Below are 24992 nucleotides of genomic sequence, written 5' to 3'. Positions count from 1 at the left end.
CTTGTACTTACCTAATTTATATGAAATAGTTACATCTATCCTGTGAGTAGAAGATTGTTATCTATATATATATTTTTTATTTCCCACTGACACATAAGTACAGAATATTAAGCTGCATGAACATTTTGAGTTATTTATGTATGCAATTTATTTGGAAATGTGACAAAAGTATATTTGAAATTTACTTATGCTATAAGGTAAACTTCTTTACTATCTAATATATAAAATAAAACAGGAAAGAAAAAGTTTAAGAAATAGAATTTTAATACCTTTTTTACATTTTTCACTAAATTCATCATTGATATTGTCCAAGATATACCTTTCCTCACACATACCATTGGAACATTAGCTTAAATAATATTTGAGTATGAAATAGAAACAAACAAAACTAAAGTAACAACGCAGAAAACATCTTGAATTAGAGCTTCACCTTGATTTAGAGCACCAACTTGATTTAGAATACCACCTTGTTTATTTGGAGGAAAAACATGGGCTTACTAAGTCTTGTTGGGTGTTTCATTGCTGCCTCACTTTTCTTACATGGCTTTCCTCCTTTTCTTTGTTTAATTACATTCAGCCCTATATTCTACCAAAGAGTACCATACTCTAAAGCAATATCACAATTATATATCTCCTCTTACTCTTTTACCTAAGAATTTGAGCATTTTAATTGCATTTTACCCTAAAGACATACAGTATGTCCCTTTCGAGTACATTTTCCTATATTCTGTGAGACAGTTCTAGACATTTTTTCCAACTTTTCTATTTCCATCATAGCACAAGTGTGTGACTTTGAGTTGGAAAAAAAATGCTAGTTTAAAGATGCTTTTTAAGTAATTCATTCTCTTTCTTTTTCTTTCTCTCCTTCCTCTGTCCCTTCCACTGTCTCTTTTCCAGATTATTAGTTTATTAAATGTCTTCACACCCCAGAAAACGCTGGAGGAATTCCAAGATGTGTAAGTAACAAAACTCTTGAAGGAAGGGAGAGAATAGCTCTCAAATAACGCAAAGGAAATTGACAAAAATCAAATAGATGTAATCCCTTGTGGAGATCAAAGGGAGCTGGCAGGAAATGAAAAGGATCCTGCAACAGGACAGAAGGTTCTGTGTCTGGTGTTACTTCCTGGAAAGACACTTCTACTTCTTTCTGGTTTTCTGGCTCTTTGTACTTTGTTGTTCCATGTTCTTGGTTCAATCAGGGGAGGCTTATTATTTATTATGCATTTATTATTATTAATTGATTCTGTGATCTTTCTAGAATGAGTCAAGTTGCTTTGAGATATATAAGAGAGACATTATAAAAATTATCTTTAAACTTTATTTCTATTTTTGTGGTGACTTTGATTTTGTGTAAAAAAAGAATCTATCTAGAAGTATAGTAAGAATAAGGACAGGAGAAGAAGCAAATCCTGGCACAGATACATTGCATATTTAACACAGATACATTTCTTGTTTCACACAGATATACTGCATTTAATGGAAGAGGCTATTCTGAAAAAAAAAAAAAAATTCTTTTCTGTAATCATAATACTCGGGAAAAAGTTCAGGAAATTCAGGGAAAAGTGAGAACAAGATGAAAGTAGAAAAATACATGGGCAAGAGGCACACATTAATCAATGCTCCGTCTGTTAATAACCTTAGAGGAGAGTTACCATAGCTAACATGTGCAAAACTTGGAAGTTTTTCACATTCTTAATTCAGTAAAATATAGAGCAGAGAAGTTCAGAAAACTACAGATTTAGGAGAGGATTCTGACTTGTTTGAAGGACTTCTCAGGTCTTGTGATCTGGAACTAAATTGTGGATTTACTTTCCAGTTACTTAGTAATGGAACTGATGGATGCCAACTTGTGTCAGGTGATTCAAATGGAGTTAGACCACGAGCGAATGTCTTACCTTCTATACCAAATGTTGTGTGGCATCAAGCACCTTCACTCTGCTGGAATTATTCACAGGGTAAGAACACCTCCTCCAGAATTACAATTAAGATGCTTTTGGAGAAGTGAAAGTAACTGTGGATGGTTTTCTTTATGTAGGGGGCTTGGTTAAATATACTCTTCTTCCTAATTTCTTTTATGTTAGAATTAGTACATAGGTCACTCATATATAGAAGGAAACTTTAGCTATACTGTAGTTGATTTTGTTTAACATTTTGTTTAGCACATTGAGAGTCAGGTTCTGAGAAGCCTCATGTTTTCTAGCCCCTTGATTGGCAGAGGTCATATGTGCAATTGAAATAAGACAGTTCATTTAAACAGTTTGTTTCTGACAGCATAAAGACAGCTGCCCTGATCTGCTTTTCTGTCAGGCCTAGAAATGAAATATAAGATGAAAGGTTTATGTTGCCATAAAGAGAAAGCTAACAGATGACGATAAATGATATGTGTTTTTTCTAAAACCTTTTCCCAAGATGAGCCTAAATTATAAAAATGATAGTATAGGTCTCTTCTGGGTTTAAAAAACATTTCTGAGGATATGTTTTAGAAAATCTGAAAACTAATTGTAAATTCCTTCAGGGCAGTAATCATTTGCTTTATGTAGGTTTCTGCAGTGAGTTGATTGAGTGGATGGAAATTGCATGTTTCATATGATGCTGGCTTTTAATTTCTTCTGTTTCTATTGTCAGGATTTAAAACCAAGTAACATTGTAGTCAAGTCTGATTGTACATTGAAAATCCTTGACTTTGGACTGGCCAGGACGGCAGGCACAAGCTTCATGATGACTCCTTATGTGGTGACACGTTATTACAGAGCCCCAGAGGTCATCCTGGGAATGGGCTACAAGGAGAACGGTAGGGATGCTTCTGAGTAGCAGCCACGGAGACTGTGAAGAAAGTGTGTACATGCTTCAGATAGCCAAGAGTAATGTTCTCTTTCATGTATAGGAATATTTTTTTTAACCAGGGCTGCCAGCTTTCATATTCAGAGCGTTTTTAAAAACATACCAGTAGGAAGAATCACTCATTAAAAATGTGAAGGATGTTCTGAGAAGTAAGCTTTACTAGAAGAACACTAAAATGTTATAGCTAAAAAGAATTGTAAATGGAGTCTGACTAAACAGTCAAGTGGATACTAATGAGCACACATGTTGTAGATACTGAGAAAAATTGCTATTTGGGCTGCAGCTCAGCTCAAAGTGAGTGTGAAAACAGGAAGAAATCTGTCTATTGGATTTAACTATTTGGCTTTATGTCATATATTAAAGAGATTGCTCTAGTCCTAGGAAAAGCTAAACAAAAATACACCACAAACGCTTGGAACGAGAATCTTTACAAATGCTCAATGCATAGTCAATTTAGAATAATCCAAATTGTTCCAGTTGGATAAGAGTCTCTTTAATACTTTAAAGTGCTCTGTAAGTGACATTTAGGATAGCAATTTCCTAGTGGTTTTTTTAATAAATTCCAAAAACCACAGAGAGAAAAATATTTTATATTACTGCTTTCATAAGGAAAATCTCGTATTCATGAACACTTTAAAAGATAGAAAGAATTTTCAAAATGTATTCCAATTTGACTTTATTGATTCAAGTGAAGGATTTATAAAATACCTATCAGAAAGCATTGCAATATATTATTTTGAAAAGACTATCTCTAACAAGTAATACAGCATATTGAAAAACATATCCAGTGTATTTAGGAATTCAAATAGTTTTAAATTAGGATTGTTATATTTACTCAATGTACCTTTCATACTTATTTTTCTATTCTATTCTATTTAGTCCTAGCATTCTATTTTTATAAGTTCTATAAAAATAATTATCATTGTATTTTTACGTGCAGGTGCTACAGGGTACTTCTATGAAAATTTCCTGGCCACCAAAGTTTTAAAAAATTTCTTTGAGTACTTCCAGACTAGAAGAGAGGCAATACTTTTGTGCATTTGTGTGAGGAAGGAAAAAAGTCTCTTAGGAAGGTCAAGTTCACTTTGATGGACAATGGAAGAACTCTGTTACCTTTTGACTTGGAACAGGCACATTTAGTCCTCTTTCCAAGGCAATACCACATATAATGTATTTGGAAAAGAAGATATTTGTATACATTCTTCACAAATTATTTTTTAAAAATCAAAGGGAGCCAATTTACAAGTTCAAGAAACCAAGGGTCTCCAGGTCTGAATTTGCCTATTATGGCTTTTCAGCTGCTTGCTGCAAAAATGGCGCACAATCTCATCACTTTTCCTTTCCTCACTAGAAAGGGTTGCAAATTACTGCCTTAGGTTTTTGGCATTTCTAGATCCGTGGAGAAGCCATACCAAGCACTCTTGTGTTATCCTCCCACTTAGGTATGGAAAGAAGGTTATCATGCAGAAAAACCCGCTTGCTCCAATTTCAGGCATGCGCAGCTAACCTGTGCACCTAACCCTGCCTTCCTTCCCCAAGAAGCGTTTCAGCTTAATGTTTTTGTCTAAAAGTTCCCTTTGTCCTACTAAAAAGCCAGTTGGAAGAGGGGAAAGATTGGTAAGAAAAGGTGCAGCATGTTTGGTTAACAAGTACAACTGAGAAAAAAATATATGTATATAACACTTTTTTTAACACCTTTAATACCTTTTTTCACTTTACTTCTAGATGACTATTTTATACATATGCTAATTAATCATATATGTTTTTCTTGAAATATTTCAAATTGAAACTAAAATTGATGTTTATTTACAAGGATTACTTCTGAAGGAAAAACTAAGTCCTGAATACTAGGGATTCCAAAACTTCTCCCTTTAAACTGTGGTTTCAGCCCTTTCCTAGTTTCTTGGATTTGGTTGGATTTCCTTGGTTGCATGTACCGAAAAGCAAAACACAGAAAACAAGAAATCATTGCCCTAGTCCACGTAACTGAATAGAATAGAAAAGAAAATGGAAATAGCTGCCCTATGGGTTGATTAAGATACTTTTGGTTTAGGTGCCGCTTTTCCATGTCACCACTTCGTGACACTAATGAGGCAATGTAAGGCACCCATAAAGTAATTTTTAAAAATTAATTTGAGTTCTCATACTAGACATTGTTTATGTAATCTTATAGTGCTGGTTTTAATTTACTTTTTTGGCCAATTTTTGGTGGGAAACAAAAATTGTATCTTCTAATCGAACTGTTCTTTTTCCTCCTCCTTCAGAAATCAATTATCTTAGTTAACTTTACTTTCCTCCCTTTTCTTCACTTCCCTCTCTCCTGTTCTAGTGGATATATGGTCTGTGGGATGCATTATGGGAGAAATGGTTCGCCACAAAATCCTCTTTCCAGGAAGGGACTGTATCCTTGTACCTTTTGCTGCAGCTTTACCTGTTTTGTTCTCTCTCCCTTTAAACACATAATGATTTTACCAGGAGAGTAAAGATAGAAGCAAAAAGTTGGGTAAGTGATATAATTGTGATTTTTTTTAAAGTGGTAATTTCTATAATCTGACCAGTACTGAAGACTACCTACCACAATTATTTATGTTAATTAAATTTCAATGGGCTTTTTTCTTCCTAAATTATTTTCTTATCTATAATTCAAAGTATTATGTGCTATTTTTCATAAATAAGAGAGGCCACCAAATCTCAAATGATTCATATATATTTATTTTTATAACTAGAAAAATAAGTCACTCTTTGCAAGTATTTTCCATCTGCTTTCTAAGAGTATTTTTATCTTCCACAGCATTTAGGCATAATAATTTCTCTCCTGGCTGACATCCTAAGCTTTTGTCTACAGTTTCACTGATTTGAATTATTCTTGACACTATATTCAGTCTTAAATAGGTCAATATAACATTTTCTCCTTAATACATGAGCCTCCACATTTAACAATCATAATTATTATTCAAATTGCCAGATGTCTGATGGGTTTCAAATAGGCTTTCTTCCCTTGACTTAGACATAGATAATTGCTTTTCCAATGAAATTTAGAATTTTAAAAAGCAATGTTGATTTGAGTTCTCCCACTGAGTCCTGTACTAGATTCCATCAGAAATTTCCTAGAGTGAGATCTGTGATTTGGAATTATTCAATGAGTTGGTGTATTTCTAAAATGACCAAAAGCTTACTTTCTAACCAGGGCACATATCTGTGATTTTAATATATAGATAATAAAGTTTACATATTAACAGAGAATATACTTTTATGAATACAGAACTACCCTGCTAATATACAATAGTGTATTATATATCTCAGTGCTACAACAATTGACAATTTTACCAATGATAGTGCAAGATTGAATTCAGTGTATTTGCTACATATAACTTTTTTTGGAAATTGGCAATAAACATGTGGTACATAACTCTATTAAATATTATATTCGATTAATAAGAAAACTCTATTAAGGAACTCTTTTTACATAGGAAATATTATGATTGTTATTTAGTGGAAATAAAAGTAGAATAACTGACTTCACTAAAGCATAATGAGCAGATGTAAGTTGAGGGGCCAATGGACATCATGTATGGTGAAAACAATATGTTAGCATCTAAATGATTCCTGCATTTACTGGAAGTCATTTCAAAGTTTAGTATATGCTAATTGATACCTTGACTACTTCCAAGATTCTTCAGAGGTTCAAAAATAAACCATCGTATGTTCTCTTGCTTTTCACTTAGAATTATTCAGAGTAATCTATATTGAAGTTCTCTGAGGTGAAAAAATGATGGGATAATACTCTATCATCATAATCAACATTACTCCTCTTTCTCTACAGAACTTTTTCATGTTCCCTTTCTTAATCTGAACCTTAAGCAAAAATAGGAAAACACCTTGACAAATCGAGAAATCTTACGAAATTGTCATGGATGACTAAAGTGTAAGCTACTTTCCCACATTAAAACTGTCTTTGCATTCGAGAAACACTGTGTGGATTTCTTGGCTATCGAGATACGATCTAGGTGATATCACAGGGTAGTTTTCTGATTAGTAATTTAATTTTAATACATAAAGAGTTTTTAAAATTATACATTCATTATTATACACTCAAGTTTTACTATAGTGTTATGATTAATATCTATTTCATGGTGTATTCGTTGACATATAGTATTGCTAAAAAGTCTTAGAGCCATGCTGAATTCAAGTTAGAGAACAATAGATATATCAGGTCCATTTTTTTCTTTATAGAACCCAAAGATCATATGCGATATCTGTGACTCTACATTACATTCAGATTTTTTTTAAAATAAGAATTTATAGTAAAGCAGTTTTATAATGGTTTTTGTTTAGAAGGTTTTGGGGGTTTTGTTTGTTTTTCCTTTTTTTGCACTATCTAGTCACTTATTCCCTTCACTCACTTCAAACTCCAACCAGGGCATGCCATATTCTGATTACTGAAGGCTCATACACTACCAGTATACTCTTCCAGAGTTCTTTCCTTAAACCTGCTTCTTTTCGATACATTCTTTCTACTTTGTTATTATTATTTTTTTCATCCCACTTCGAATTGCAGCATCTTCTCTGAGCAAGGCTTGTAATGTAGAGTTCTTGGCCAGAGTTCTCTGGACCTGGGTGGTATTAAAGACAGGCACCTCATATTCATTGGCAACTTCTCTAGACCTCAAGTATATTATCTCTAATTAACGCTGACAGTTGGGATGCTACAGTACCCTCCTCTCCCCTCTCCCTCTGAAGACATGAGAAATTTCAGTTAGAATGAAAAGGATATATTCATATAACTTTGCCAAGGAGCCAAGTTCTTAGGGAACAAGTAAATGATTTTTCAAAAATGTATTTGAAGAAATAAAGAAAACACCCTCAAATTAATTGAATGTCATGTTTTGGAAGCTCAAATATGGAAATTAGGAATAATCAAAGTAAAATAAACAAAAATTGGAGATTGTGGATTATAATATCTATTTAGTGCAGACAGATATTCTTAATCCTTTTTACCTCCTTAAATAACTGCTTACTTCCCAATAAACTTTTGCAACTAATACATTACCATAGTTTGAGTGTATTCTCTAATATGAAGGTAAGACAGGGTTATCTCAAACACTGTATGATTTATGACTGAAATAAAGTTGGGATGTAAAAATCTAGTAATCATTCTTTCACACCAAGCAAATTGTAGATAATCATGAACATAACAAAACTAGATTATTCATTTATTATTTTTTGTGTTTGTTTAAAAGAATATATTTTAACCATTAATTTGCTTACTCTTCTTCTCTTTTATTATTATTTTGAGATAATTTGAGTGAGATAGGAATCACTAGAATGGGAGCCGGAGATTTTGAGAGTATCTGAAAAGATGGAAGGTGGACATAGTTATAAGGAGAAAATCCCTTCTTCAAGGTGTTGAGAGAGTCCAGAGTCCACTAGAGGGCAGAAGAAGACATGAAGGTCATAAAAGGAGTGCTGAGAGATAGGCAAGCAGGCAGAAAGTGAGGGAGGACAGAGAGAACGGACTGCTGGGTGGAACAAAAGGCAAGAGATTGAGGAGCTGGACCTCGCTGACTCCTTGATGTCTTAGAGAGGAAGCTGTTAGGTGGTATTTTGCACAAAGCTTCACTAGGACTGCCAGGTCCCCGGGAATTTCCTGTCTCTTGGAAATTATATATATATATATATATATATATATATATATGGTTTAAATAAAAGCACGTTATATTTTTCCCATCCCTCTATGGTTCTGTAGACAGAGTACTGAGTAATCTTTAGAAATGAAGTGAAATACCGAAGGGGAAAAACTACAAACAATAAAATGCATTCCTTAGTCATTACTGTGATACTCCATTTAAACTGCTGTTGGTCTGTTTGGCTTTGAGGATAGAGTTCATGAATGGAGACACCTGCTGTGGGACTTTCTCCCTTCAGCAGTCAAATAAGTCTAGAGCTCATATTGGAATAGGGTTCCAAGAACTGGCTTCTGGTCCTCTTTCCTTTAGTCATGTGACTTATCTCCCAAACGTCAATTTACTTTATAAAATATCCCCTTTTGCCTTTCTTACAGGATTGCCATGATGAACGTCATTTGATACATATAAAACATTACATGTTTACAAACATACATATACCTGTAAATACCTTCAAAAATAAGGCACTCCAATTTTTATATTATAGTTGGGGGATCTTTAGCTTAACTAAGCATCAAATTGAATTAAATAAACTATAAAAAATAGAAATCACTAGAAGTCCACCTATTATAAAAAAGAAATATTCTCTCAAATGATGTAAAACCAAATTATATGTGAATTAGACAACAGTGAAAGCAAAGAAAAGTGAATAGTTTGCTACTTACTAAGCACTCTGCAAGCTGATATACAGAATAAAGTGAGACTACTTGTATGGACCTTCAGGGAGCTTGTATTTAATTCGGTGATGATGTAAGATATTTGGAGCCAGCATTTACTGTTTGTTGATCAGAACATGAAAAGTTTAAAGAAAAAGATATTTTTCCACCATTAGGCTTTCCTTAAATTACTACTTTATTACACTGCAGAATTACATGGATTGTAAAAGATGATAATTTAAAATATTTTGTTGCAATTAAAAATTATTTAAATGTTTTTATGGTCAAATTTTTTATAGGTCCATTAGTCTATAATTTATTTGTAATATAAATCTAAAAGTTTTCTCCATTATTAATAAGTTTCCATGGATTTTTCTGTTTTATAAAAAAGCAAATCAAAAATATAAAGTCTTTTAAATAAAGGTTAACAATTAAGAATATGATGGCATAGAAGTTACAAAGAAAAGCAGGTTGAATACGTATACTCAAGGAGAAAATCTTCCTCTGATTTCCTGGCATTAAAATATTTAGCATTGTATTCCATAAATATTATTTATTTTTCTTAGTTAGATTCACATATGTAAAATATCTTCTTGGTTTATTTATGTATATTAGTAGTTTTTTATAATTCCATTTTGCATTGAAGTTTAAAACAATATACTCTTGTTAAATATCTAATGAAATTTATAACTTTTGAAACATAAACTTTTCAAAGACATGGTGTTAGATTTTGCTATTATACATTGAAGTGTCCAATGAAAAAAATGTATCAAAGCACATTTTCTGAATCCTAAATGAAGATTTAATTAGGTTAAGGAGAAAAACAGTGTGGTCTCAAAATCATGTTACCAGAACCACTGAAATAACTATTTTCCGGGTTGTTGGATGGAAGCTCACAAAGTCCAAAAATATTTCATTGTGGATCAGAATCCAAGCCATTACACAGAGACTAAAGGGAGCAATACAGTGTTTTGTTTAGATTTCAGTTGCCAGGGCCTACATTATATTACTTCGATCTCTTGGATAGAAATAGAAAAAAGATAATTTAGTGTAATCTAATGCTTAACATATGATACAACACTTGAGATTTTCTTAGAAAATTAATAACCATATTTTGGTAACACCAAAACTTACTTGTGCTTAGGAGAGTGATTCTGCTTCCTGTCTGTGGGAACACTGATGATGGGAGGGGAAATGCAATGAATCAGAATCATAAAAGCAACCAGAATTCTACCTGGGTAGCGTTAGTATACAGAACTCCTGTGGAGATCCAAAGCTATATCTGATTGTCTCAGAAAACATCAAAATCCAGTTACCAACAGTGATTGAATTTGCTAATTTCTTCTAAGAATTATGCATAATCAGTATTCATTAGACTATCTTGAAAATTTTATAAAATAATCCAGTCACCTTGATAACAGATTATGTATTCGTTGAGGGAAGGCTTACCTCCACCCCCACCTCTCTGTCCCAATAAGATATACTAGTATCAAATTATTGTATTACCTATTTCCTGTTTTAGTTGTGATGACTAATTCATACAATTTAGTGCAATAGCTTTATCTTGAGAAATAATCCTGTCTTGAATATATAAAAACCCATATAAATTCATATATAAATGCATATATTCCACTTTTGTAATACATAATAATAGAGCTTGTCATTTCCAGGCACAAAGCTTTGCACCTAGGCAGCATACGCCTGGATAGTCTGTAGGAATAGTGAGTACAGTTAAATGGGAATTGGAAAGGTTTCCAGAGTACTATCACTTAAAAAGTATTCATTAAAATAACAAAAATGGAATTCAATATATATTCATTGGTAGTTCAGATGTCTAGTTTATATCTCTGCATAATTTTTATGCAAAAACTTTGTCATCTATTAAGTCTATTTTGGGTTCTGACATGAAGATAAATGTCCAAAAATGTTCTCCTTTTACTTTGGAATATCTGTATCCAGCAGTCACACAAAGGAGAAGTGGGAGATGTACCAGTTTTAATACCAATTATTAAACCAACAGCTGTCTAGAACCAATTGAGCCTGAAGCAACATAGTGACTGAGAGTCCATTTAGGCCAACTGTTATTGTATTATATATTATATAAGGTATATAATATATATGATGTAAAATAAATAAACCCTTTCTATACATCTATAATTTTAATATATAATTCCAATATATATTTAATTCATGATGACACATAACTAATATTTAGTGAGGATTTAGTATACACTATGGAAGGATATTTATCAGGCATAATTCTTTTGAAAATTCTACATGATAAATACTATTTATCATTTACATTTTAGAGGATGAAATTGAGATTTAGAGAGATGAAGTAGCTTGGCCAAGTTTACACAGCTAGAAAGCAATGGAATTGGTTCAGCAGGAAAAAAAAAAAAAGAGTATCTACCAGAGATATCACAAAAAAGAGTTTCAGCATTAAAAAAAAAAAAAAAATAGAAATAGATGTTTTCTAAGTCCCAAATAGGTTTGTGGCAGAAAGAGCCTTTTTCCAAATGTTTGAATAGATACAGGCAAGAGAAAACCCTGCTATTGATTTTTCAGCTCTATCTGTTTTGTCTGTCTCTTTCCCAGTATCTGTACAAAACAGATACACTGTAAATAACAACTTAGTCTGACTGGTCACTTTGGACAATATGATAAGAATACTTGCAATTCAAAAATATATTTTCAGATCTTTTTCTTTTATCCTTTAATCGAAAATGCTCACAATACCAACCTCTCTCGTGAGACAGATATTATCTGGAATTATAGATACATTAATAATAAGGGGTACACAACTGTTTGCTCTATCTTTCCCTGATATTTCTGCATGTCACTTGCTTTCCTAAAATGGAAGCAAAACTAATTTGCTTCTCTGGGTATGCTTATCACCTTCAAGCCCGTAACCATTCCTTTGCAGTGATCACTCTGTCTAGGTGTTAAGTCAAACTATGGAAACTTTGAGTTTAACCTGAGTGAGATTTTTCACACTAGAAAGAATCTCATGAGGAATTCTTTAAGGTCACTGCCAAATTACAGGATGTAATTTGAAGAGAAGTGGAGCAAAACTATAGTGTGCTGCTATCGTAATCCCTTTCCCTATTTGCTCCCCGCTCCACATCCCTTATTCTTCTAGGTCATTTCCCACCCCTTACCCCTAAGAATGACCTATTTCTTTTTCTGACTTTTCAGTAGGAACAAGTGAGTGACCAACGATAAAGAGAGATTTCACTTTTTTGCTTCTCCTTGCCCCATTTTGCCCCTTCCTGTGAATCCTCTGCTCCAGCTTCCTGGTTTTACATTCTGGATGATAACTGACAATAGCAGAGAGACCATTATTTTACGTTTCTCTTGATTCAGAGTTTCAGAAGAAGTGTCAGTTCTCAAGACATGTTGTTTAGTTCATGTTGAACCATCCCCTTTTGAAAGCCAGCATTTCTTACCATTGTAAAGCAAACATGTTTATAATAAGGCAATGTTTCCTGTTTAGAAACTTGCTACTTTGATGGGAATTAATAAAACTGAGCTAGCATATTCCAGAACATTCATTCTTGAACTGGCATTTTACTTCTGGAAATTTATTCATATTTATAAATAAGAGTAAATGTGTTTTGTAAAAGAAACCCTTTCTTTTGAGGTTGCTGGCAGCTTTTTTCCAAATATGGTATACAAAAGAATAAAAAATTAACTGATTTACATGTTTCCCATATTAACACAATTTAGAGTAATTTACAATACAAATCAGTAGGATTCTAGTAGATGAATGCAAATTAGACCTTTTAAATAAAAAACCTAAATTAACCATTGAATTATAATTGCAAAGTAATATTATCGTGTATTGGGTAACATTGAGTGGAATTATTACTTTAGTTCTGTAGCAGAAAGGGCCCTGGCATTCTTGTTTTCTCCTCATTCACAGTGTTAGAACACTAATGATCATAAGACTGACCTGTCTTACAGTCATTAAAGGTGAAACCATCGCTCTGTGGCATGGGTAGCCAAGTGTTTTCATTTCTTTTCTTTTCTAGTCCTGCCTTGTTGTTTATCTTCATGTAATTTTTGTTTTCAGTTGACATGTGGTCAGTAGGGTGCATCATGGGAGAAATGATAAAAGGTGCAGTGCTGTTTCCTGGCACTGATCGTATCCTTCTTAGCAGCCAGTGGTCTCTATGGGTGTCATTCTCAATCAATTTCCTTTGGTCTCAAGTATAATACTGCTGATGGTATACATTCACTGCCCTTAGAAGGGTTCTGTGTAATTCCAGTGTCAAATATTTACCAGCTGACATCATAGTAGAGTAGCCTTGTCTCAGACCTAAGATCTTATGTGGATAATACAGTAGCAAACATGAAACATTCAGCGTGGTATCAAAAGGTCTGCCTTAATTCATTTCTATGAAACTAATTGCAATGATATACTCTTCTGTATTTTATTTTTTTGTAGATGTTTCAAAATTAAGTTCTATTGATAACTGGATAATAAATGACAGAATATTTCAGTTTTCAGACTGAAGATTTATGCTTTTATATCATAAGAAATATTCACTTGGCATAGAAATCTAATCAGTTAGATTTATGTTCACCCACAAATACAATTGGTTTATTTTAACACATTCAGAGAGCATGCATATGAATTTCGTTTTTAAATTGATCAACCTCTTCTAAAATTCTTTTTTCTCATTTACTTCATTTATAAGAATAATTGCTCCAATTCTAGCTATTATTTTCTCCATGTTATTACTAGTCAATAATGATTATATAAAACATCTGAAGAAATAAATTTATATTACTTGGATAAGTAAAAGAGATCATATGTTAGGCAGCAAATAATTAGCAAGTAAAGATTCCAGGGCTTTGCAGTATTAAACAGATATGGACACTGTGTGATTAGTATATAGGTGTGTAATAACTTATTTCTTTGTTAGTTAAATAACCTCCTACACTCAGTCATTTCTGAAAACATTATATGCTCATCATACTAAAGATAAAATCTCTCCTTAAATGATCATAATTCAAAGATGAAATTGAACCTATGGTAATGGGGTTTTAATATGTAATTACAGTAAAGCTAATTATTAATATAGTGTGTCCTAACCATATTATGATTAGCCATTTGCTTTGAGAACTAATATATTACATTATGGTTATATATGTATACAGAGGGCGCCAAAAAATGTATACACATTTTAAGAAAGGAAAAAAAACTGTATTAAAATTATGCTTACAGTTTCCACTTTGAGCACCTCTTGTAATTGCAGAAGTCACACCTGACTTATATTCATCTTCAGTTATCGGTATATATTGAGTATTACAATTTTAATACAGTTTTTTCCTTTCTTAAAATGTGTATACATTTTTTTGCACCCTCTGTATGTGTGTGTGTGTTTATGTGTGTGTGTGTGTGTATGTGTGTGTGTATTACAAATGTGGATATATATGTGTATATATATAGTTTCATACATATATTTTTTATGTATTAAAGGACCAGTTTAGGAAATGACTGAGTTAGGCATTCAATTTCTGTTGAGTGAAAAAACTGAACCTAAAAAGTTTTACGTAGTGAAAAATAAAGCTGCACTGTTTTTACTTCCATTCTTACCAAAAAGTTTGTTCTAATCTTATATATGTTACATGTTTATTTAAAAAAATTTGTATTGCAGTTTTATTTGCTACATATACATTTTATTAAGTGGCATCTACAAATGTACCACCTTCATGTTAATGTTAGTGCTATTTAGAAGTATATTTACTTGATTAAAAACTAAACTACGTCAGGTTTCTAAAAAACAGGATTTCTTTGATTCCCAACAAATGATAAACTTGAGCTTAGCCTTTGGACATGAATATGAAACAGTTCTTAAATTTTGGCTGATCTTTTTTTGATGAAAATAAACTCAATCTCTTAACTTTGTACTCTTGGCTTTCTCAGAAGTTCATTGTTGTTGAATAATTGATGACTGAAATGAATGTTTGCTCCCCATAGATTAAAATGATTGCTTTTTATTACTTTCCTTACATTTTCTATGAAAGAAAATCAAATCAGATTTCCACAACTGAGTTATTAAATACAGATTAACATTTCTTATAATTCATTTCTTGGGAGAAGATGTAACGACTTCACAACCTCACATACTCTTGGTATTGTCAGATATGATTTTAAATTTGTTACCAATCTCTTGGATCTAAAATACTATTTAAAATGGAGCTTAAATTTGCATTTCCTTTGCTATAAGGGAGGCTAAACATCTTTTCTTATTTATTGACCATTAGTATTTTCCCGTTGGTAAAGTGTCTTTTGTTTTTTTAAATAATTTTTTTATGTTGTATATCTTTTGTTGATTAGGAGTTCTTTATATAATTGGGCACCTAATCCTTGTCAGTTTTATATGTTTCAAATATGTTCTGTCCTGTATTTAAATTGTTTTTTCCATTTTTATAGTGGTTTTGGAAGTTGGTGATCTGTTGTTTGTTTTTTTATGGCTCATGTATTTTAAGAATTATTTAATGCCTTTATATTATCTTGTAATTTTACTGTGAATGTTTCAAGTTTAATTTTTAAATTAAATTATTGGCATTGGTTAGTAAGATCACATAGGTTTCAAGTGTACAATTCTATAAACATCATCTGTATATCACATTATGTGCTCACCACCCAGAGTCAGTTCTCCTTCCATCTTAATTTTTTACATTTAAGCCTTTGATTCACATTGATTGTTGTGTATGGTGTGAAAGTGGTATCCAATTTATTTTATTCTACTTCCATTTACTGACTAGCTTATTCTTTCTTCACTGATCTATAATGCTGTCCTTGTCATAAGTTTCCACATATTGGTATGAGGGGTGTTAAATTCTGGACTCTATATTCTGTTCCACTGGTCTGCTGTTTAACTCTATATCACTACACCCCTTTCTTAATGAATACTAATGTATAATACGTACTTATATCAGGTCGGGTAAATAACCCTCCTTTTTTGTCTCCTTTAGAGGTATCTTAGCTATTATTGAATCATTGCTCTTCCATTAAAAACAAAAATATTAGAATTGGCTTAGTAACTTTTATAAAATGATTCCTATTGGAATTGTATTGAATCTATAGTTTAATTTGTGTAGAATTGCTATTTTAGTTAAGTCATTTTTTAATCTTTCTGTTGAACACACAAGGATCTTAGGACACACTGATTTTAGTTCTAATTTTTAAACCTCATAAATTGACAATGTTATAATTTTATTGTGTACAGGTAGAGTTTGTTTAGATTCACCCTTATAATTATCATTTTCTTGGCTTAATACTACTTCTTGCAATTTGGCCTTTTATTTTCAGATTATTTTCTTTGCCCCTGAAGAGCATCCTTTAGAAATTTTTAATGGCAGTCTTTGATGATAAAACTCTGTTTTTGATTGGGTTCCCTTACTTGAAAGACAGGTTAGTTGGATATAGGATTTGAGATTGACAGTTGTTTTCCCTATCATTTAAAACATGTTATTCCACTGACTTTGTTTCCAATATTGCTGGTAAATCATTAGCTGTCGATGTAATAGTCACCTTTGGAGATAGCCTTCCCTTTTCTCTGACTTCATTTAGGATTCTTTGCTTAGTCTTTGGTTTTCTGGTATTTCTCTACCATGTGACTAGGTGTGGGTTTCTTTTTATTTATCTCTGTTGGGATTCACTGTGTTTTCTAAATTCTGGCCTATATCCAATTCCTGGAATTTCTCAGCTTTTGGTTCTTTAAATATTTTCTCTCCCCTATTTTTTTTTTTTTTTTTTACATTATCTCCATAAAAACTTTGGTTGGATATAAAATAGACAGTCATTTATTCAATAAATAGTTTTTGAGCACCTACTATGTGCTGATCACTTTTTCTCTCCAGGCCATATTAGTAAATAAAACCGTCATGATGAAAATCATGACATCATGAAATTCTTGACATCATGAAATTTACAATAAAAGGCACAGTATATAAGAAGGTGATAATGGCTGAGGGATAAGAGAGATCAAAATGCTACGTTAGGGGCAGGGATTGTCTCCTGCTTTCTAAGTTTAAACATAAAAGTTTTGTTAGGTATGCCTCATATGGCATGTTTTCTTGACTTCATATAAACTTGATTGTACCTTCTTACCTGCCTTCTATATAGCGTTATACCCAGAAATGGATGTAATCTTCCAGAGAGGGTCTCACAGAACAGAGTACAGTGTCACAACAACCTTAAGTAGAATTCCATTAGTGTTAGAAACTAATTGTATTAGCTCCTTTGTTTAAAATCATTGTATTTACCAATTTTAAAAGGAACTTAATAGTTTTCAGCTATAAAATACAGATGTCAAATTAAATGATCTCCAAGGCCTCTTCCTAGTTTCAAAATACAGATAGAGTCAGACCCAGCCGTTGCGAACTGAGAATATCATACAATTCGAGGAAGGTGTTTTCATATATATATATATATATATATATATATATATATATATATATATATATATATATATATATATAAATACATCATGTTATAAATACAAAATTAGGCAAAAGTCTTATAAGAGGCTGGTGCAGATGTGAGGCCCCAAAGATTAACCTTCCATACATAATGAAAATCCCATTATTGTAACACATTTTAATGTGTTTCTGGATTTGCTTATATGTGAAATGCCTCTCCGTTTTTTTTCTTTGTAAGTAAATATAGATTACAATAATAAATAGATTTATAAGACATAATAGATTGTACTAAGAGCCATATGCATCATGCTTCAAACATTAGCCTTTGGATACTACCTATCCCATACTACCTCACTAGTGAACAAACAACCTTTTACTTAAATTGTCAGCTTTTAGTTTGGGGTGTGTTCTGACTTATAATATTTCCTCTTCTTGTGCTATTTATAATGAAAATGGATGCTAGTTAAAATTGTGCATGAAATCACTTATTCATATTTCATGTTACCAGAATTTGAGGGGGACTTTTGAGAGGAAAAGAATATTGTCAAATGAAAAAAGAGTAAAAATATTTTAAAGGAACAGAACTCAAAATATAACCATGAAAATCTAGACCCAGACTCTCATTTGTGTATATATTACTGTCCTGATCTTTACACTTGTCCTCAGAAAAGTTCTTTTGAGAGCAAATTTTATCATAAAGAAATATGAAGTAATTATCAAAATAAATTGTCAAGTATTTTGAGCTTTATATTGAGAAGCTTTTGTACTTTCTGTGAGGAGCACCCCACAGATGCAACATACAATTTCAATCCTTCTTAAATGATGATGGGCAGAATCCCTCTCCCTTTGCTGGGAGCCTGCACATGCCACTTGCTGTAATTTCCCATGTTTTTTTTTTTTTTTTTCAGGAAAGGGATTAATATTAGGATTTTTCTTTCCCTGAAGTATATCCAGGTGAAGGACCCATGAGTGTTCCGTAGCAAATAGGTATAGAATCAACTTTTGGGGAATTTGAAGCCATCTTAATTTGCAACAAAAAACTGAAATATGTTAGTACTTTATTCTTAAATCTCGATTTAGTAATTCACAAAAGACTTAGTATGTCCTACACTGGTGTTTCTCAAAATGTAGTCCAAGAGCCATCTGGATTGAAATTACCCTTGGTGTTTTTTATATCATCTCAGATCTATGGACTCAAAATTTTGTAGCTCATCGGGGATCGGGGAGGGATCTGTATTTTGTAAGTTCCCTATGTTATGGATATTCAAGCTGGGGAACCACGGTTTTATATCATAATGCTTAACTTATGGCATGCATGTCTCCACTTCCTTATTGCGCATTCACTGATGACATTACTAATTGATTACAGTATTTTTTCTTACAGGACTCACATAAAGCCACACAATAATGCTCAACACAGTGCTTCAGCAACTGGTTGGCTTGACAGATAACATAGCCTCTCCTGAAGCTGTTCTATATAGTGATCTCAGGCAATGTTATCTTTAATAACACAGTAAAGAATTTGGAGATAAACACTGATATTCTTTAACTTGCAAATAGATGTCAGAAAATTTTGCACAAAATATTGAGTATAAGGCTTAGAGTACTGTAGAAAAAGCAAGTCTGAATTCATGAAGGTGTCAATTCTGGAAACCATATTCATAATAACAAAAAGTAATCAATGATAGAAGAAAACATGAAAGGAAGATACAATTTTTCAAAGGGCATAGTAGAATAAGGCCATTAAAGAACTCTTTATTATTCCACTTAGTAGTTTCTGAAAGCTTAAATATGCATAGTATAAATTGCATATATGTTCATAATTATGACCTAAAATACCCAGAAAAAAAGGCATTTTTCATACATTGTGTTCAAGGCAGCTTGCGACATATTTTAGAAAGTTCCCCAGCTAAGGAAGTTAAAGTGAAAGGAATGCATGAAATCTAAGTTCTTAGCTAGTTGATAAAATTAACGAATAATTTTCAGTCTTAGGATTTCAGATACTCATTTTTACAATCCATATTTACTTTGTTTTATTCATCTATTACAATACTATTTATTGAAGACATTACTAATAGTATTTGCACATTATCTTGTCTTGTCATCATACTCTATAAAATCAAACTTTGTAATATGACTAATATGTAGTGAATTTAAAATTAGGTGAGATTGTCAAATAATTCATATAAAATCACATTTTTCAATTTTTATTAAAGGCCTTTCTTAAATATATTGAGGGTGACAATTTCTGAAACAGTAAATCAAAATATAAAAATATATATTTATTGATTTTTTTTATAACTGCACAAGCTGGAATCTGTAAATATTCAGATCCTTACTCATATAGTATAAAAACAGTGACTTATGAGTGTTCTAAAGCAAATAAGTCCTTTTACAAAAATAATTTTGGCCATTCTTTAAAAAAATATTTACCGTGTTAACATTAACACAGAAGCATGAAATCTAGTTAACTTTTTATGTATGTTTAAAAAACAATCATTGTGGAAATCTGATGAATAATTTTTAAAAATTACCTCATTTTCTATTTAAAATTAATAAAATCATTTTTTTTATGTAAATATTTTGACCTGAAAACTAGGGAGGCAGTTTTACAGATAATCTTTAAGAGAATTGCTGTGACAAACATACCATCATAATTTTATGGCAAAATTAAAGCAGTTTCTACCACATCAATTCCAAAGTTGCTCTTTTCCTTACTGGAATCCTTGGAACAAGCACTGGACTCGGAGTCAGGAGATATGACTTCCAATCTTGGCTTACATTTGGTTAATTATGATTATAAAGGGAAATCATGTGATTAAGGATAGTTGGACATAATTAATTGCTCATGTTGTGATCTTATGAACATCTGGGAAACACTTATTACTTACATGTAAGTATTCGTGTTTATGGGAAGGATTGGTTAAAATAAAAGTACAAACTTTTAAAGGTGACTAATCCACATATTTGTAGTATAAACATTCAATTCTTTCATTGACAATAATAAAGATTCTTGCCTCCCTTGATTTTGTAAGCCATTACATCAAGGACCACAGTTGTGTTTCATCTAAAAAGCAATCTAAGGTAGGAAATTACACTGGGTACTTCTATATATAGGCTTTAATTATACTTCTAAAAAGAAACATTTTAACTGTTCTTGTTTAACAAATTCCAGAATATTTGACTCTCCTTAAATGTTACTCTAAAAATAGCATGGAATTATTTTGAGAACACTACTTTAAAAGCAATTAATTTTTTACTGAATGACTATAACTGTAGTTAAATGTAACTAGAATATACTAGTATGTTGTGAATATTTTGCCAATTTTTTGCATGACACCTTTACAGAAAATAGGGCAACTTCTTTGCCCCTAGTTTTAGTTTGATATAATGTCTAAAATTCTAAGGAAGTTTGACCAATGATTAAATGATGGCTTGATAGGGCATAATAACCTAACTTAGAAAGTAGACCTCTTTTCATAATTTACAATGCAAGCACTTGTGATTTATTTAGCTGTACTGTTTTCTATTTAAATATGTTTAAGTATTTAAAGCTTATCTATGTCCAGAGTACTAAGTTTTTGTGTAAGAATAACTTTTAACTTTAACCTTTTATAATTTTTCAGTTTCCTTATTTCTAATTATTCTAATTTACTACTATATTATCATGAATATTCTTCAGTTTTTCCCACCTCCACTTATCTCTTGAAATTACACAATCATTCAATTTTTTCATCCCAATAATTGAGAGGATACGTAATAATGTACATTTTATTCAGCCAGATTATAAAGGAGGTAGGAGAGGATTTGCAATGTATCTTGATTTTGTCTTTGTTCAATCTCTTACCTACTTTATTTTATATATATATATATGTGTGTGTGTGTGTGTGTATATATATACATACACACACATATATATATATATGTGTATGTATATATATACACATACATATATATATTTAATTTGTTTTGTTTTCTTAAATATAGTTAATTTTGTCTTTTGTCAGGACTGTCAATCTCTTTACGTCCAGTTGTATTGAATAGCTAAGGGTAAAGCGTTTAGAAACCTCAATTAAGTAATATTATGATAAGTTCTCTGACCTGTTGCAAATTACATTAGCAGCAATGAATTAATTAACTTATTACTAAAGAATAGAAATGTAAAAGAATAAACAATGTAGAGGAGAACAATACCTGTGGTATTGGATTTAAGAAGAATTTCTAAGGCTCCTACCATTCATTGACATGTGGCAAGGAAATTTCCCTAAAATCAGCTTCTTCCAGTTGGTTCTCCACAGTTTTCATGGGTGGTGTTTATCATTTGCAAGACTCTGATATATCAAATATTAATGATAGATGAAAAAGAGAATCGCAATCAGTGGGTTGGTCTTTCAAAGAGCTAGCTCCAATTTTGGGGGACATTAATTATAATAGAGAGTTAATATTTTTCCTGTAGAATTCCACATGCTTAATGTACTTTTGAGACATACACTTGGATGGAAGTCTCTTGTTTTAAATTGAACATCCTGTGTTTACCCTCATATCTTCTTGATATTCATGGATGCAGAGCACTACTAGCAGAAGTAAGAAAATAGACGTGAAATTTTGACTACTTTGATAAATAGAAATTTTTAAGTCTTTGATGAAGAATTAACAGATTATTTTTTTATCAAAAATATTGATCCCATAGGTGATGCATATGAGTAGAAAACATTAACAGATGCTGAAATTTCCTGGTTAGTACAGAAAGAGGAAAAAATCTTAAGAGGAATTTAGGACAAATGTAAATGAATCTTATTTAAATCATTTGTGTGTTTGTCATTTTTAGAAAAGAAATTAATTAAGTAATTTTATAAAAATTAGGTAATTATAAAAATGTATTTTTTCTCTTTTAAATCACATGGTTATATAGAAGTTTATCTTAATATAAGACATTCTTATGTTATTAAATATATTTTCATCTTAACAACTCAAAGACTATTTCATGATATTCTATTTTTGTTAAGTAATGCTAGTTCTCCAAAAGTGTGTATGTTCCAAAAGTGAATTTAAAATTCCAAGAGGATTCATTGCCTGACAATTCTCATTTTTTATTTTTGTCATTTGTTGCTCATTAAAACTCCACTCGTGTTGATGACTGCCCAGGATTCTGAGAAGCAGTTAGCCTCCCAACTAGTGAAAGGCAAAAGCTAGTGGCCTGCACTTCTGTTTGCCCTTAACTATTCAATTCTCAGATATTGACCAATGGAACAAGGTAATTGAACAACTAGGTACACCATGTCCGGAATTCATGAAGAAATTGCAACCCACAGTAAGAAACTATGTGGAGAATCGGCCCAAGTATGCTGGACTCACCTTCCCCAAGCTCTTTCCAGATTCCCTCTTCCCAGCGGATTCTGAGCACAATAAACTCAAAGGTAAGCCCATCAGGGACAACTTGAGAACCACTGTGTGGGTGGTGGATGAAATAAGCAAACCATCGAGACACCTGTCTTTAACTCGAACTACCTCAATTTAAGGAGAGTTATTTCTTAAAAGATCTTTCTTACAAAGTGTGAATGGCCAAGGATTGTAGAATTGTGTGGCTATTCAGAGGGAAGAATAATACTAAAGTGTGTGACAGTGATGTGGGTTAACTATTTCAGGGAGCTTATTTAGAATCTTAAAATTGTATGGCAGTGTAACTAAAAAGGCCGATATAATATACATTGAAATCATTGTTTCAAATCTTTTTGTTACTTGGAAAATGTTTTCTTTTTTTTTTTTAATTAAATTTATTGGGGTGACAATTGTTAGTAAAATTACATAGATTTCAGGTGTACAATTCTGTATTACATCATCTATAAATCCCATTGTGTGTTCATCACCCAGAGTCAGTTCTCCTTCCATCACCATATATTCGATCTCCCTTACCCTCATCTCCTTTCAACACAAGTTTTAATGTAAAATCTTGGAGGTGAAAGTGTCTGAGTTTTATTTGTATTTTAAGGATCTCTTAATCACCATTGTTTTTCTTTCACTTTACACGTGACAAATGAGATACCTACACATTTCATATTCAATATAAACACATACATTAATAAATAATTTTCTACTACTGTGTTTGTAGTTATTAATGTTAGTAACAAATCTTATAATAAAACTGGGATAATAATGTCTCAGTCATAGAACTGAAGACAAGGAATAATTTGGCAATGTATAAAGTATATAATAAATAATATTTTAATTTAGGACATTCCTGAGAAAGTAATTTTGAAACAAATTTGATTTTTGCCCCCAGCCCTTAAAATCTGTGTGAAGCTGGGCAAGTTATGTAATCTTTCTTTATCTTTTTAAACAAATGATGGTGGAAAATGTTGACCTTCTAGAGCTGTTGGAAGGATTAATTGATTAAGTAATTTGTCAAGCACTTTGAATACAGCCTGGCTCACAGAAAATGCTCAATAACTGTTAGCTAAAAACTATTAATAAACATAATAATTATAATTTAAAATGTATCTATACAATATCAAAAACAGAAAAAGGACACATGCTTTGGAAATTTTACCCCAATTGTGCAGTGAACAATTAATTAATATAGAATTAACTTACAGACTTAATTTATAGCTAATATAGACTAAAATGAGACAGAGAAACTAAAATGTGGTGCCCACTATTTCTCAGGATCCTACCATCGCCTCCAAACTTTCATCTGGTGGGTTTTAAATGTGCAACATTGTTTTTGTGTTTGTGATACTTAATGCAAAATTGGGTTTCTTCCTTAAGCGGGCTCTCTGAATGGCAGCAGACTAAATTATGACTAAATCTACCGCTTTTTTGATCAACACTGCCTATATACAGATTGAAAAAGAGCTAAGGAGGGAATTTATATCTTTATGATGCTAATTGACATGTAAAGCACAAGTAATCCCTTCTTCATAAGTAGACACTTGTAGTGTAACGATACGGAGATGACAAGTCCTGATTAAATTATTTGAGATAATGTCAGTACTTGTAGAAAAACTATGAAGTAAAACATCAACTATCTTTCGGAATATAATCCCAACTTCCTTGAGTTTATTTTTTGGCTTTTTAATTGAATTTGAACCTCTATGATTGTATTATTTTTACAAATGATGAACTAGTTTACATATTTATAATTGTTTAATTACAATTATAAGATAAAAATGGCAAATTATAACGAATGAGAGAAATAAACAAAGGGAAAAATTTATTCTACTGTTACTAAAAAAAGAGCATAAGACATTTGAGCATAAGAAGATGAAAGTTGAGGATTGAAACCTTTTCCTCTCCTCATTTATTTCCTACAGATAGTATTGATTATTGTTTCTTAGTGAGATGATTTGGTATTGCCTTTGTGCATACCTCTATT

General features: G+C 31.8%; 1 protein-coding gene across 17 annotated transcripts in view; it reads left to right on the top strand.

Annotated features, from left to right (window-relative positions):
• MAPK10 (mitogen-activated protein kinase 10) overlaps positions 1-24992 on the top strand; it is a 288604-nt gene that overhangs the window by 214627 nt on the left and 48985 nt on the right. For 16 of the 17 annotated variants that reach the window (XM_019731283.3, XM_074323972.2, XM_074323984.2 and 13 more), the window contains 5 exons: positions 898-956; positions 1817-1955; positions 2626-2791; positions 5171-5242; positions 22855-23037. In XM_019731283.3, coding sequence (XP_019586842.1) covers positions 898-956; positions 1817-1955; positions 2626-2791; positions 5171-5242; positions 22855-23037 — 619 coding nt within the window. Of the gene's footprint in view, positions 1-897; positions 957-1816; positions 1956-2625; positions 2792-5170; positions 5243-13256; positions 13329-22854; positions 23038-24992 lie in introns of all 17 variants that reach the window. The other variant, XM_019731282.3, reaches the window with a different exon arrangement.

Source organism: Rhinolophus sinicus, chromosome 1 (genome assembly GCF_057876585.1).
Source record: "Rhinolophus sinicus isolate RSI-liver-muscle chromosome 1, RSI-T2T, whole genome shotgun sequence".
NCBI classification, from domain to species: Eukaryota; Metazoa; Chordata; class Mammalia; order Chiroptera; family Rhinolophidae; genus Rhinolophus; species Rhinolophus sinicus.
Note: the sequence above shows the minus strand (reverse complement) of the source record. Positions and strands in the feature narration are given on the sequence as shown.